At 40.6% G+C, this 16,820-nt stretch overlaps 1 protein-coding gene across 1 annotated transcript in view; it reads right to left on the bottom strand.

Annotated features, from left to right (window-relative positions):
- Positions 1-5,703: 5,703 nt before the first annotated feature.
- LOC140465725 (gasdermin-A2-like) overlaps positions 5,704-16,820 on the bottom strand; it is a 30,047-nt gene continuing 18,930 nt past the window's right edge. The window contains exons 5-10 of the mRNA XM_072561385.1: positions 15,938-16,046; positions 14,574-14,612; positions 13,650-13,786; positions 12,289-12,487; positions 10,584-10,657; positions 5,704-6,359 (exon numbers count right to left, since the gene is read on the bottom strand). Coding sequence (XP_072417486.1) covers positions 6,090-6,359; positions 10,584-10,657; positions 12,289-12,487; positions 13,650-13,786; positions 14,574-14,612; positions 15,938-16,046 — 828 coding nt within the window. The 3' untranslated portion in view covers positions 5,704-6,089. The remainder of the gene's footprint in view (positions 6,360-10,583; positions 10,658-12,288; positions 12,488-13,649; positions 13,787-14,573; positions 14,613-15,937; positions 16,047-16,820) is intronic.

The raw sequence follows: 16,820 nt of genomic DNA, 5'->3' as shown, positions 1-16,820 counted from the left end.
ACCCTCTATGTGACAAAGCTACCCCTTAGGTCCCTTTTAAATCTTCCCCATCTCACTTTAAACCTATGCTGTCAAGTTTTGGAATCCCCCACCCCAAGAAAAAGACCTTGTGTATTCACCCTATGCGTATCACTCTTGATTTTATAAACCTTTATAAGATCACCCCTCAGCCTCTGATGCTCCAGGGAAAACAACCCCAGCCTATTCAGCCTCTCCCAATAGCACAAACCCTCCCACCCTGGCAACCTGCTTGCAAATCTTTTCTGAAGCCTTTCAAGTTTCATAACATCCTTCCTCTAGCAGAAGGACCAGAATTGCAGCAGTATTCCAAACATGGCCTAACCAGTGTCCACAGCAGCAACATGACCTCCTAACTCCGATACTCAATGCATTGACCAATAAAGGCAAGCATACCAGACTTGTTCTTCACTATCCTAGCCACCTCCGACTCCACTTTCAAGGAGCTATGAACCTGCACTCCAAGGTCTCTTTGTTCAGCAACACTCCCTAGGACCTCACCATTCCATGTATATCTCCTGCCCTGGTTTGCCTTCCAAAATGCAGCACCTCACATTTATCTGCCATTCCTTGGCTCATTGGCCCATCTGATCAAGATCCTATTGTACTCTGAGGTAACCTTCTTCACTGACAACTACACCTCCAATTTTGGTGTCATCTGCAAACTTACTATCCATACCTCTTATGCTCACATCCAAATCATTTATATAAATGATGAAAAGTAGTGGACTCAGCACCGATCCTTGTGGCATTCTACTAGTCTGAAGTCCACATATATAACATCCACACCCCTTCCATCATCAATCAACTTTGTCACTTGCTCAAACAATTCTATTAAATTGGCATGACATGACCTTCCCTGCACGAAACCATGTTGTCTCTCACTGATAAGCACATTTTCTTCCAGATTAAATAGATCCTATCCCACAGTATATTCTCCAACAGCTTCCCTACCACTGATGTCAGACTTACCGCTCTATAGAGTCATGGAGATGTACAGCATAGAAACAGACCCTTTGATCCAACTCATCCATGCCGACCAAATATCACAACTTAATCTAATCCAATTTGGCAGCACTTGGCCCATATCCCTCTAAACCCTTTCTATTCACATACCGATCCAGATGCCTTTTAAATGTTGCAATTGTACCAGCCTCCACCACTTCCTCTGGTAGCTCATTCCATACATGTACCACCCTCTGCATGAAAAAGTTGCCCCTTAAGTCTCTTTTATATCTTTCCCCTCGCACTCTAAACCTATGCCCTCTAATTCTGGACTCCCCCACCCCAGGGAAAAGACTTTGTCTATTTATCCTATCCATTCCCCTCATGATTTTATAAACTTCTATAAGGTCACCCTTCAGCCTCCGACACTCCGGGGAAAACAGCCCCTGCCTATTCAGCCTCTCCCTATAGCTCAAATCCTCCAACCCTGGTAACATCCTTGTAAATCTTTTCTGAACCCTTTCAAATTTCACAACATCCTTCCAATAGGAAGACCAGATTGCATGCAAACTTCCAAAAGTGGCCTAACCAATGTCCTGTACAGCCGCAACATGACCACCCAACTCCCATATTCAATGCTCTGACCAATAAAAGAATGCATACCAAACGCCTTCTTCACGATCCTATCTACCTGCAACTCTACTCTAGAATTACCTGGCTTATCCCTGCTACGCTTCTTAAACAAGGGGACAACATTAACAATTCTCCCATCCTCCAGGACCTCACCCGTGTTCAAGGATGCTGCAAAGATATCTGTTAAACCCCCAGCTATTTCCTCTCTTACACCTCTCAGAAACATGGGATAGATCCCATCCAGACTGGGGAATGTCCACCTTAATTTCTTTTAAAATACCCAACACTTCCTCCCTCTTTATGCTGACTTGACCTAGAGTAATCAAACTTCTATCCCTAACCTCCATAGCTATCAATGATACAAATATCTCAGCAAGGGGCCCAGCAATCACTTCCCTAGCTTCCCACAGAGTTCTCAATTACACCTGATCAGGTCCTGGGGATTTTTCCACCTTTATACATTTTAAGATATGCAGCACCTCCTCCTCTGTAACATGGACCTTTTTCAAGATGTCATTATTTAGTCCCCCACATTCTCTACATTCCATATCCTTCTCCATAGTAAATACTGAGGCAAAATACTTGTTTATTATCTCCCCTCTTCCTGAGCTTTTACAAAAGCAGCCTTGCTGATCTTTAAGATGCCATATTGTCTCTCTAGTTACTCTTTTGTCCTTAATATATTTGTAGAAACTCTTTGGATTCTCCTTAACCGTATTTGTCAAAGCTATCTCATGCCCTCCTGATTTCCCTCTCATGAATACTCCTACTGCCTTATACTCTTCTAGGGATCCACTAGATCCCTGCTGCCTGTACTTGACAAATGCTTCCTTCTTTCTTTTTTGACCAAAACCTCAATTTCTCTACTCATCCAGGATTCCCTACACTGACCAACTTTGCCCTTTACCCTTACAGAAATGTACTGTCTCTGGACTCTTGAAACCATCAAGGTAGTCAGTACATGAGTGAAGGCCATTTAAGAGTTCTTGATCCTTTGTTCAAATCACTGTACGGTCACTTTCTTCACTCTCTCTGTGAGTCTGCCAGACCTTCAGAACTTTGTACTCCTCCAGCTCAGGGATCTTATTCCTCCTTAGCTTCCTTCAACCTGTAATTATTGTCAACACCTTCAGTTTCCTGGACCTCAGCCTCTGGTGTTGCACTCCCTCATCAGCCTTGTCTCCTTCTCACTATTTAAAGTCCTATTTAAACCTACCTGTCTTAACATTTCTGCCCTTGGACCAATGTTTGCTGAATTATAGTTCTGGTATGCCTTGGTATTAGTGATTTTTGAGAAGATTTGTAGCTCAGATTGATGATAAATCTGTAAGTTAGCTCGCTGAGCTGGAAGGTTTGCTTTCAGATGTTTCATCACCATGACTAGGTAACATTATCCGTGAGAGTCTCCAGTGCAGCGTTGATGGTACGTCAAGATAAGTTAGATAAACTCACACAAAAATACATTTCATACAACATTGATGCTTGGATAAAAAAAATCTTTCAGACTGTCCACTTACCAATATAGAAAAAGCAGTCCTAGTCAGAAGGTTAAACTACAATTACAAAGATGCAAGTAAAAAAGGATTATCTCACAGCATTTGAATCCACATTAAAGAATAACAGTCTGTCAGAGGAAACATAGCAGACCATAAGACAAGCTACTGCACCTACATTAGGCTGAAAAAAGGAAGGAAACACACTTAATGCTCAAGAATATAAAGCCTTAGAAAGACTTAAAAAAGACAAAAACATTGTAATAATTCCTGCAGACAAGGGACACATGACCATTATTTTAAACAAATCAGACTATCTCAAAAAGGCAAATGCTCCACTGTCAGATACTGACACATACCAGCAGGTGGCGATAGACCCGACCTAAACAGAATCTCGTCCTTTCTAACAGCACTTAAAAAATCAGGAGAATTAAATAGGACAGGTTTCCAAAATATGAAACCAGATGGATCCAACACACCACACTTCTATGGATTAATAAAAATACAGAAACCTGGGGCACCTTTCAGACCCATAGTCTCACAACCTGGTACACCAACATAACAGATTAGCCAAGGAACTCTACCAAAAACTAAAACACCTAACTGAAGATTCACGCCATTCCATTCACTCCACCCAAGAATTCCTGAACACCATCAAAGACACCAAGATAGAAGAGGATGAAATAATGGTCTCCTTTGATGCTACAGCCCGTTTCACATCAATTAACTTCGACCTGACCAAAGAAACACTGGCACCACTACTAGGAAAACCAGGATCACAAACACCAGACAGCACCAACTTTATCAGCAAAGGCAACATCCTCAAGCTAGTGGATCTGTGCCTCACCACTCACTTCACATTCAATAACAAAACCTACAAACAAGCCAATGTAACACTCATGGGATCACTAACATCAGGGCCCATAGCTGAAGCAGTAATGCAGACACTTGAACAAGTTGTCCTCCCATTTATCCAATCCAAACTTCGGGTCACAAATGTAACAAATTAGAGGAAACATACAACACCATCAACAATATCCTGACAGGCATAAAATTCACAAAAGAGGAGAATGACAGCAGATTCCCATTCCTAGATGTGACAGTTGAACGTACAGTTAATGGAGAGCTTCAAACCAGCGTCCACAGAAAAACAACAAACAGAGACCAAATAATTAACTTCAGAAGCAATCATCCCAAGCCCCCCCAAATGGAGCCGCATCAAGACATTATTTCAACGAGCTACATCACACTGCAGCACCCAAGAACTAAAAGCAGAAGAAAAATATCAATACAACGTTTTCAAGAAAAACGGGTACTGAATAAACATAATTTGCCAATTCCTCAGAACAAACCCAAACACGCAGACACAACACAACCAAAAACTATAGCCACATTACTTTACATCAAAGACATATCAGAAATTTGACTTCCAGACTACTCAGACCCCTTGGCATCATGGTAGCCCACAAACCTATCAACACACTTAAACAGCGACTAATGAACCTAAAGGATCCATTAGGTACTACCAGCAAAACTAATGTCTTTTACAAGATATCATGCAAGAACCCCAAAAAAACACTACATCGGACAAACAAGCAGGAAACTTGCCACCAGTATACACGAACACCAACTAGCCACCAAAAGACACACCCCACTAACACTAGTTTCCATACATACAGACAAAGAAGGACACCATTTTGACTGGGTCAACAAGCACATCCTAGAACAGTGAAACAAGACATGCACAAAAATTCTCAGAGGCATAATATTCCAACTGGAACTCCATCAATAAGCACATTGATTTAGACCCCATCTACCTTCCCTTGAACAAAAGAACTGGAAATGATATCACCCACCTTAAGAAACCAAGACCTATAAATAGAGAGGCGGGACATACCACCAGCGCTTCACTGGAGATTCTCACTGATGATGTTATGTAGTGATGGTGACGAAATGTCTGAAAACAAACCTTCCAGCTCAGTGAGCTAACTTACATAGTTATGCCTTGGTATGTTTTGTTACATTTGGTGCCACATAAAGGCAAATTGTTGTTGCCATGTACACCTTCCCATTAACCATGAAAGAAACATTTGCCAATATTTATTTCCTTTATGGTCTGGTGGTTATCATGTACCATTTGTGTGAATTCAATCATAGAATACCTATAGTGTGGAAACAGGCCATTTGGCCCATCATGTACACACCAACTCCCTGACGAGCATCCCATCCAGATTCAGCCCCCTACTATCCCTGTAACCCTGCATTTCCCACATCTAATCCACACATCCCTGGACCCTATGGACAATTTAGCATGCCAATCCACTTAATCTGCACATTTTAGCATTCAGAGGAAATCAACGTAGACAGGGGAGAATGTGCAAACCCCACACAGACAGTCACTCAAGGCTGGATTTGAACCCGGGTCCCTAATGCTGTGAGGTAGCAGTGCTGACCACTAAGCCACCATACTGCTGTCTTAGAGTTGGCTGTCTGAGAAGCTATGTCCCTACATTAGAATAGTGGTAACGATGCACAAGTAGTTAATAAGTTTCATAGGTCTTCGAAATGTTCTAATATTGTCAAAGACACTGTGAATATAAATTATGTTGTTTCCAACAAGCTTTATTAAAACAGGTTTCAGGTGGTACAGCAAAGTGCAGTAACATTCCCAACTTCCATCACAGAGTGCTGTTTGAAATATGTACTTTACAGTTCTTCACAGACATAAGCAAGCACAGAATGTGAAAAGCTTCTTTTGCCATCAACAAATTCTTAAAGAGAGAGAGAAAAGAGAATGTTCTGAAGAAAGGTCACACTGGACATGAAACGTTAACTCTGTTTGTCTTGCAACAGATGATGTGTTGGGTTCTGATTTCAGCATGCACCATATTTGTCCTTTATTCAAGGATAGAAACAGGATGCAGCCTTGGGTTAGCAGGGAGATAACTGGAAGGAGAAGGGGGTAAATCATCAAGGAATATGGCTGACCAATGTAAATCATTATATCTTTACTTGGTCATCTAAAGCTTTGAGAACACTCAGAGCAGCAAAGATGGAACAGAACATATTTTTATTCATGTGATGCATTTCAAATGAGATTGAAGTGTCTTCTCTCTTCAGGTGAAATCCGAATTCTTCCAGGATCCCCTGAGTTATTTCAAACTCGCTCTCTGTGAACTGAAGGGTCAGGGTCTCGAGAGTATCCTCAGCTGGATCAATTTGCATTTCAGGTGCGAAACAAATGAAAAATCTTTCTTCAATCTTTTCCAACTGAAAAACAATTTAACACAAAATATTTTAGTTTATCTTCTTTTATTCTGTCTTCAACCTGTTCCATTAAAAAAGACTGTCACAGTATTTTGATCATATCAATCATACAGTATATAAACTGCACAGCAATTAACTAAAGACAAGGAATGGGTAACACGGCATATAACTTTCCTTCTCCTTAGAAGCTTAAAGGATTAACAGTGGGATCTTCCAATGATCTGTGCAATTAATCAAATCCTTGTGAATTGGCATCCCTGCTGTGATAGTTTGCTCCTTCCCTGTTGTGCACTGTTGCAAGATAATCCTGTAGGTGCCAATAGGTTTTGAGTGTCTCCCTTAAAAGCAGATTCTTCATAATTTGGATGTTATTGAGCTTGAAAGGGTGCAAAGAAGATATACAAGGATTTCACCAAGTCTGGAAGGTTTGAGTTATAAAGGAGAAGCTGGATTGACTGAGACTTTATTCCCTGGAGCTTGCAGGCTGACATTATAGAGGTTTATAAAGTCTTGAGGGGCACAGATAAGGGGAATAGCCAAGGACTTTTCCCCATGGCAGGGGAGTCCAAAACTAGAGGGCATCGGTTTAAGGTGAGAGGGAAAGATTTAAAAGGGACTTGAGGGGCAACTTCTTCCCACAGAGGGTGTTGTGAAAATGGAACGAGCTGCCAAAGGAAGTGGTAGAGGCAGGTACAATTTCAAAATTTAAAAGACATTTGGACAGGTACATAGATAAGAAAGTTAAAAATCATACAACACCAGGTTATAGTCCAACAGGTTTAATTGGAAGCACACTAGCTTTCGGAGCGACGCTCCTTCATCAGGTGGTAGTGGAGGGCTCAATCCTAACACATAGAATTTATAGCAAAAATTTACAGTGTGATGTAACTGAAATTATACATTGAATAATTGATTGTCTGTTAGGCCTTTCATCTGTTAGAATACCATGACAGTTTCACTTCTTTCATGTGTAAATGTGCTTCCAATAAAACCTGTTGGACTATAACCTGGTGTTGTGTGATTTTTAACTTTGTACACCCCAGTCCAACACCAGTGTCTCCAAATCATAGATAAGAAAGGTCTAGAAGGATATGGGCCAATCACAGTCAGATGGGACTCGTTCAGGAATCCTGGTCAGTATGAACGAGTTGGGCCAAAGGGTCAGTTTCCGTACTGTGTGACTCAATGAATCTAATTATCTGTGGAATTCGTGACTGAATCTATATCACAAAATGTCCAAACACATGCACACATGTGCACGCACCTGCATTTACCATCCGGGAGGTTCCAGCAATTCAGAACAAGAATTCTGATTGATTGAATTTCATTCTCTCTTGCTTGGGACACACACAAACCAAGTCTGAATGTTGTATCGCAGTTTTGGTGAGATGTGGACAGTTGCAGCCTTTGCACAGGACCTTATACTGGAGTAGAGCGGTGCTGGAAAAGCACAACAGTTCAGGCAGCGTCTGAGGAGCAGGAAAGTCCAGGACCTTATACTCAGAGTTGGGTGTTTCAGTTCCGTGAAGAATGGAGAATAACATGGTAGAGCAACAAGCATTGCTCAGACAAAACAAAAAGTGGGTCTGGAAACCAGAAACAAAACCAGGAATTCCTGGAAAAACTCAGCATGTAAGGCAGCATCTGTGGAGGCAAAGTAAAATTGACATTTTGGATACAATTCCCCTTCTTCAGAACTGATTGTAGCTAGGAAAAGGTTCGTATATCATGAAAATGGGGTGGGATGGGTTGTGGGGTACTGGAAGGTGTACATGATATTTGGAAATGGAGCCCAGACAGAGAAAAAAATACTTGGGCAGAGAAAGGCATGTCGAAAGGTCAGCCTGGGAGAATGAATAGCTGTTAATGAGGACCATTAGGGCTGATGATGGGTTGTTGGTGGGAGCAGCTCGTGTGATGACAGGGCCCGGACTGTGGGGTTTGGGGTGAGGGCATGCGAGAAGGTGACAATCTCTAAAACTGGTGAACACGATACTGATTCGAGAAGGCTACAGGGTCCCCAAGCAGAAAATGCCCAGATTGTACTGAGTTTCACTGGAGCAGTGCAGCAACACTGAGCCAGAGATGTTGGCCAGGGGACACAGTGGTGTGTTGAAATAGCAGAACTACTCCTTCACAGAACATCTACATTCTGACTGCAGAAATGATCCTGAGCTTCTGGTTCCTTGCTACGTACCAAGAGAAAAATATCCTCTTCATTTTTGTACTAAAGGAGAACTCCTCACTCTAAACTAATGCATTCTGGTCCGATATCCATCTATGAGGGGAAACAACCTCTCTGCATCTACCTTGTCAAGCTGCCGAATAATTTTATATGGTAAAAATAATGACTGCAGATGCTGGAAACCAGATTCTGGATTAGTGGTGCTGGAAGAGCACAGCAGTTCAGGGAACATCCAAGGAGCAGCGAAATCGACGTTTCAGGCAAAAGCCCTTCATCAGGAATAAAGAGGGCTTTTGCCCTAAACGTCGATTTCGCTGCTCCTTGGATGCTGCCTGAACTCCTGTGCTCTTCCAGCACCACTAATCCAGATAATAGTTTTATATGTTTTAATAAGATGTCCTCTGATACTTCTAAATTCTAATGAGTACAGGCCCAACCTACTCAGCATCTCCTCATTAAAAAAGTACTTTGTTACCCAGAATGAATCAAGTGAACCTTTTCTGGCCTTTTCCAATGCCAGCATCTCCTTCCTTAGATAAGGGAACCAAACATATTCACAGTACTTCTGCTGTGGTCTGATTAGTACCTTGTGTAGCTTTTGCAAAACCTTACTTTTATGCACTAGTCACTTTGAAATAAAGGCTAATGGTCCATTTCCTTCCCTGTTAACTGCTGAACTTTAGGCTAGCTTTTTGTAATTCATTCAAAAAGATACAGAAATCTCTCTTCATGCAGTCTTTCCCCATTTCTATAACATTCATAACTCTTCCTGTCAAAGTGCATGACCTAATTTTTGCACATTTTATTCCATATAAGTCTTTGCCTGCTCTATCTGTCTCTATCCTTCTGTAGACTCCTCTGTCATCCTCACAACTTGCCTTACAACCTATTATTGAGTCATCTTCAATCTTGGCTATAGTACTTTCCCTTTCCTTTTCCAAGTCATTAATATATATTGTCAATAACTGTAGTCCACCACTGGTCCTAGCGACACTCCACTTGTTACAGCCTTCCTGAAAATCCTTCCTTTACTCCAACTCTCTGCCTTCTATTAGTTAGCCAATTCTCTATCCATGCTAATATACTACCACTAACACCATGGGCTCTTGTCTTATTAAGCAGCTTTATGACTGGTATCTTATTGAACACCTTATGGAATTTCAGATATATTATACCTACTGGTTTCCTTTTATCTACCCTGCTTGTTATCTCATATGATCTTCAGGCATAACTTTCCCTTCATGAATCCATGCTGACTTTTATTACATCCTTTGTAATAGACTCTAACATTTCCCAATGACAGATGTTAAACTCCCTCATTTATAGTTACCTGCCTTTTGTCTCCCTTCTTTTTTTTAAATAAGAGTGTTACATTGCCAGTTTTCCAATCATCTGGGACTTTTCCTGAGCCAAAGGATTCTTGAAAGCTTACAATCAGTGCATCCACTATCTATGCGGTTTTTTCTTTAAAATCCTAGACTGAATCCAATCAAGCTGAGGAGACATTTTGGTGTTTATTCCCAATAGGTTCCCTAGTTATTCTTATTTTCATCCACCTTGGCCTTTGATGAATTATTATTCTTGGAATGCTGCATTGACTCCGAAGTCTGATTTAGTATATTAACAACTCTTCTATTATTATTTCCTCAACTTCATTCTCTCAGGTGATATGTTCACTCTGACACCATTTTTCCTTTTTATATATTTCCAGAAGCTCTTGCTATCTCATTCTATATTACTTGATAGTTTGCCTCATACTTTCCCCCTTTTGATTTTTGGTTGATCTTACCATTCCTCAAATATCAAAAGTATGTCTTTGTTATGAGTTGTGAACTATTTTCTTTAACATCTGCTATTGTTCCTCAACTGTCTTTTTTGCTTAACTCCTTTTTAGATCTTCTAATTAACTCCATCCCTGATGTTTGGGTCCCTAAAACATTTCTGGCCTTGGTGAACTTGCAGAAATCAAATTCATCTGTGTCTCTCAGTTCTCTCCTTGCATATTCACCTGAGATGAGATAACACAAAAGTGTATTTCTTACCAGCTTTAGTTGTCTGGATGTAATGTTCATCTCAACACAAGTAGCCAGTAGGGGTAAAGTGTCAGGATTCAGTTCTGAAAGGAAACAGAATAATTCAGAGCACCTTACTCTGATGGATCCATTGCATTGCACATTGAAGATCTTTAATAAAGTAAATTGATCAAAAGTACTTCAGAGAATTGATGGATGAACAGCAAATAGGCACAAGCCATAGAAAAGGCAGAAGAGTTTTACTTGAGGTTAAGTTGCAGTTAGTTTATGCTGTTTTAATCCTATTTGTTTTCATAGAGCTGAGCGGGAGTTTGTGTATCATTCAAGGTCAGTTTGATAGTAGTCGCTGCATTTTGTGTGTGCTAGCTAACTGATATCATTGCTAGGCTCCTGTATAATTGGCTAAATGTCCTATTTCAGGAAGAATTTCACATAAATGTGGATATATGTATGTGTTGCTCTTTCTGTTTCTAAGATTAAGCATTCAAAAGTTTAGGGATCAAGTTGGGGTAAGATTACTGCTCTATGCTTATTTAAAATGGGGTCAGATAATTAGAAAAAGTTTAAAGAAGTACTCAGCATATTCTAAACCATTTTCTATTCCTGATCAGAGGGGAATCAAGAGCTATGGGGAAAGAGTTAGAAAGAGTTTAGCCATGATCCTACTGAATGGTGGGGGAGGGTGGAGGGGCCGAACGGCCTACTTCAATTCCTGTTTATTAGGATTCTTAAGGTTAAACCAGATTTGATATGTCCTGGATTTAGGCTCCATGACATTTCAAATTGATCATTGTTAGTCATCGTCCTGCATCACATCTTGTCTCAGTTCACTCCAGAGACAGGTCAAACTGGACAGTCTGAGACTGTCAGTACAAACTAACAATGCTTTCATGCCAAAGCAAAGTATTAATGCACAATGAGAGTCCATACATATTTAATGCTGTAACCAGGTTATAATGGCATCATTCATTCAATAATAACAACTAGGCCAGTGAGAATAGATTCGTAAACAGAATTCAACATACTGATGTTCACACCAGAATTCTGCAGTCTGTCTGTATGCTTCTACTTCCCCTGAATTACCAACATGGTCAATGGTTGACATTGAATTCAAACACTATCCCTCTCAGCTTTCAACAAGAGAACTTAATTACAAGTCTCCATTTAAATACTCATGATATATGCTGGTTAGCTTGAAATGTTAGGTTATGGCACAGATTGCAGTATTGTCCAGAAGCATTAACAATCCCTCAACTGGATCAAATAATTTTTCTTTTAGTCATTCATGAAACGTGGCTGTTTCTGGCTGAACCAGAATTTATTGTCCATCCTTATCAGCCTTTCAAAAGGTGTTGGTGAGCTGCCTTCTTGACTTGCTGCAGTCCATATGCTATAGGTTGACCCACAATGCCCTTAGGGAGGGAATTCCATGATTTTGACCCAGCGACAGTGAAGGAATGAGTAATATATTTCCAATCACAATGATGAATGGCCCAGAGATGAAATGGTTACTATCAGCTATTTAGGATTAGTGAATACAATGTGCATTTATATAATGTACATTAGAAGAGGGAGAGATCATCTAAAGTTGGTCAAAGTGGTAGTTCCTAGCAAAGTCTAAAAGAGAGAGAGGAAGGAGCAGAGGTCTAGAGAGGGAATGCCAGAGGACCGAGACAGCTGAATAGATAAGGCAGTACATGTCAAAGCAATATACCATTGAGTGACTGAATGAAAATGTTTACAGTCTTTATGACTTCATTCTGATGGGGTGTCAAGCTGAGGGGCTGTCCCGGTGGATCAACCTTCCGAATTCCCAACAGATCCAACAGTTTCTCCACACAGGCTCTATTCTCGTCTTCCATCAGCCCCAGGACTTGGAGGTCGGGCTGGAAACCTTCACATATCTGGTCAAGCTGAAAATGTTGAGACATGGACGAGGTAACATCAGAAATAGTACACAGTGACAAGGGACGGTATGTCAGGAATTGGTATGCTTTCCAAATTCAGACTTGAAATGCTGGCATCCTGCATTCTCTAATGAGATACTATCTTGACTGATGCAGAATCAAGCTTCCCCAGTTTTGATGAACTATTGTAATTTAGTCCTACTGCTGTCATCCCTAATGAACAATTACCTCCTTTGTCAGAATGTTAAAGGTATCTGTGTAAAATTAATTTGACAGTGGCAACTGACATAAATTCCACTTGCTGGAATTGATCAGAATTTGTCATTAATCTCAGGCAATGAGCCCTGAGAATGTTCCGAGTGATAGATGAGAATGGAAAATCTTATAGGGACAATAGGAGAATCTTCCAAAACTGTGGTTGAAACACAAAACTGAGGATAGAGTGGAGGAAGCATTACTCTATTAGGTATTAAATGTACACAGTAGTGAACCTGTAACTAGCAGGTACACAGCTCATCAACACTGGCACAGACAGAAACTGAGTTCCTTTGGTATTGCATCTGAACTCACAAGAAGAAAAGCCCAGAAATAAATTACTGTCATCTGCTTTGCTTCAAAATTACACTGTAAGGAATTAAATGGGTCAAATGGGAGACAGGGGATGGTCACAAAAGCCAATTACTATTTCCATGAAGGAACCTAATGGCTTTTTAAACACAAATCAGAGCTTTCTCAGCTTAGTGACCACAAGTAGTTTAGGAAGTTGACAGGAATGGGAATAGTGGATTAGTGGTGCTGGAAGAGCACAGCAGTTCAGGTAGCATCCAACGAGCAGCGAAATCGACGTTGCCCGAAACGTCGATTTCGCAGCTCGTTGGATGCTGCCTGAACTGCTGTGCTCTTCCAGCACCACTAATCCAGTATTTGCTTTCCAGCATCTGCAGTCATTGTTTTTACCTCAGGAATGGGAATAGAATTGGCCAGAATTGGGTATGAGGAGTGAATGGTGTAAGTTTTGAATAAATGGAGTGTAATTGTCTAAACTGGGTGATCACAATTTACCGCAAGGAATCTCTTGTCATGATCAACCTAAAGAGGGGAAGTGATAACCCACAGAAATGTGGTTTGCCAGCACCATCAGTAAATTTACAATTGAGAAGGTACAAACCATTGTCTCAAGAACAGGAAGGTTATCGTTGTTGCCAAGAAGCTGAAGGAATGTGTTGAGGAATAGTTGGCTCACGTCCTTCGACAGTTTGGTCAGTTCTGTGAGGGGAATCTTAGGTTTCCGGTAACATGAGGCTGCTAAAAGGGAAAAGAAATTACGATTGATATTTCAAAAGACAAATTGTTCATAAAATCCAAATAATACTCCAGTGACATCCTGTCCTATTCACCCAAAGGAAAAAAGTAATTTTTGGTTTTGCAGGTATCACAAGTTACGAATTGATACTTTGAATAATAATAATAACATGATTGAAAGTGCAAAGATTAGATGTAATGAGTAATTCTCTGCTCCTGGATGGGTATTTACTCACTTTCCTTAATTCTGATTCATCCTAAAATATAGAATGGCTGCATACATCATTCATCTGAGTGAAAGTGTTCACATTGCATGGGAGCATATCGATTTCAGAGCAACTTTCTCAGAATTGTTTGGAGAATTGTTAAAATGTGATAGGCAAACAAGAATCTACTTGGTGGGAGAGGAGAAATTGCATGAACTCCCAGTGTGACTCCAGGGGAAACTGGAGTCCCATAGAAGCAATGGAAACTCCATCCAATGTGCATTGGACACAGCATTTTTATTGTATTATAGAGTTAATTATTTATGGTAAAACATTTATATGGTGAAGCAAAATTATATAATAACACTGCTAATATTTTTGGTTAAAAATGCCACTTTCTGAAAAAGCGAACATGAAGATTGTATTACAAGTTAAAGGAAATCAGTAAATACTACATTACCTTCACTGGTCACCATCTTTTTCATTTGTTATTGAACAATTCCTTGACGTCAAGATATTGTTTTGATATGTGACGTATTTACAATCACAAAACAGAAGCATTAAGAAATAGAAAACAAGCTTACCTAACAAGCATCTCAAAGGCGCATGTGTGGGAACTAAACCTGAAAGAACAAAGAAAAACAAGTTTCGGATTTTTAAAACTTGTTAATTGAGTAACTGGTGATTTACAGAAGGATTGGCAGAAAATAGGCACATGGCCAATTTAGTTCTCCACTTTCCTTGTTATTCTACACTGGACGGCCAGAAAAGAAAATAAAAGTGACAATTATCTTTACATACTCACAATACTAACTTATACATTTCTTTGAGAAGTACTTGTCAGGCTGTATTGGTAAGCCTAGCATTTATTGCCCATCTCATGACACCCAAAGAAATCAGTGGTGAGCTTTCTTGTTGAACTATTTCATTTTGTTGTCTGGAAGGTGCTCTCACAATGAAGGTGGATAAGGAGTTGCAGGACAGTTGCAATATATCCAAATCAAGACCGTATGTGACTTGGAGGTGACGTTCCTTCCTGCTGTCCTTGTCCTTGGCAGATGGTGTAGTGTTTAGAGTTGCTGCTGAAGAAACCAGGAGGAGTTTCAGGTAGCGTATACAGGAGCTGGGGTCCACAATTGGTGGAAGAAGTGCATGTATGAGGTGATGGACAAGATCCATTACGGGTGGCACGGTGGCACAGTAGTTAGCACTACTGCCTCACAGCGCCAGAGACCCGGGTTCGATTCCCGCCTCTGGCGACTGTCTGTATGGAGTTTGCACATTCTCCCCGTGTCTGCGTGGGTTTCCTCCGGGTGCTCCGGTTTCTTCCCACAATCCAAAAATGTGCAGGTTAGGTGAATTGGCCATGCTAAATTGCCCGTAGTGTTAGGTGAAGAGGTAAATGTAGGGGAATGGGTCTGGGTGGGTTGTGCTTCGGAGGGTCGGTGTGGACTTGTTGGGCCGAAGGGCCTGTTTCCACACTGTAAGTAATCTAATCTAATCCCAGTCCCTCTTGGAGGGTGTTGAAGCTCATGTGGAACATTGGAGGTGCACCAAGTTAGACAAGTAGAGGGTATTCCATATCACCTTTTACTTGTCTTGTCAATAGTTGATAAACTTTAGTAGAATGAAGAGGTGCACAGAATAACCCAATTGTTTGGCTTGTCTGAATCTAACATTCATCTCAATGTTGTCTTACTGGAGGTTTTAGAAGACTTATTTTAAAAGAGTGACAAACACAAAATGTAGTGATGGAGGGAGAACCAATTTCAGAAAAGCTTCTAAATGTGGCTAGATATAATCCCCAAGTTGACATGTTTATACAATATTGAATACACATCGATGGGACAAATAGCTGAAGAATGTTTAATTAGCCATTGATAAGGCAATTTTCTCTTGGAAAAGTCTATACCCAGCTCTCTGTTTTCCTTTCTTCCCTTTTACATACCCACTGTGTCATCCTCTGTTATCCTCAGTTTTGAGACTTTGAATGCAATGGTAGTTCCAGCGTGGAAGGATAAATTCTGTTTCAAAAATGCATCAACTTTTCCTTTAGCCTAACGCAAGAAGGAAAATGGTAATACTTAATATTGCAAAGCAATCATTGTGAGTTCCCAGGAAAATCAACATTATTAGACAGGGTTTAGAAAAGACTTACTAAAATGTAACCAGGAATAAGAAGCTTCATTTATCTGGCAAACTAGAGAAATGGGGAATGTTATAGTGAATCATTCTGAAATTAAACATAAAAGGGAATGTTTGCTACAGTGTGGAATGCAGCATTCTAGCAGGAACAGCAGCCAGATAAAGAACTGGCAGAACCAATCACTGGGAAAAATATCAGAGAAAATCTGTCATCTTAGTGATGCACTGCTTTTCACAACTAACAATAATAATGGACATAAACCGTCAAAGAACAGAGCAAAAAAGACTTAACTCGATGGTTAAAGTTGTGTTAGATCGAAAATTAACAAACTTTGAGCCATTTCTCTCGAGAAACCCAATTATTGACGTTCAGGAATGAACAAGTTAACGGAAAACTGCACATATTTGGACTGTGGGAGGAAACCGGAGCACCCGGAGGAAACCCATGCAGTGGCCACCACTACTTGCCTTTAAACAACCACCAAACCTCAAACACATCATTGTTCGTAGCAAACTGCCCGGCTCTCAGGACAACTCCATACAACCCTGTCACGGTGGACGCTGCAAGACGTGTCAGATTGTGGACATAGATACCACCGTTACGTGTGGGAACACCTCCCACCTTGTACATGGCAGGTACTCATGTGACTCAGCCAACGTTGTCTATCTTATACGTTGCAGGCAAG

Source organism: Chiloscyllium punctatum, chromosome 42 (genome assembly GCF_047496795.1).
Source record: "Chiloscyllium punctatum isolate Juve2018m chromosome 42, sChiPun1.3, whole genome shotgun sequence".
NCBI classification, from domain to species: Eukaryota; Metazoa; Chordata; class Chondrichthyes; order Orectolobiformes; family Hemiscylliidae; genus Chiloscyllium; species Chiloscyllium punctatum.
This window is presented reverse-complemented; position numbering and strand designations above follow the sequence as displayed.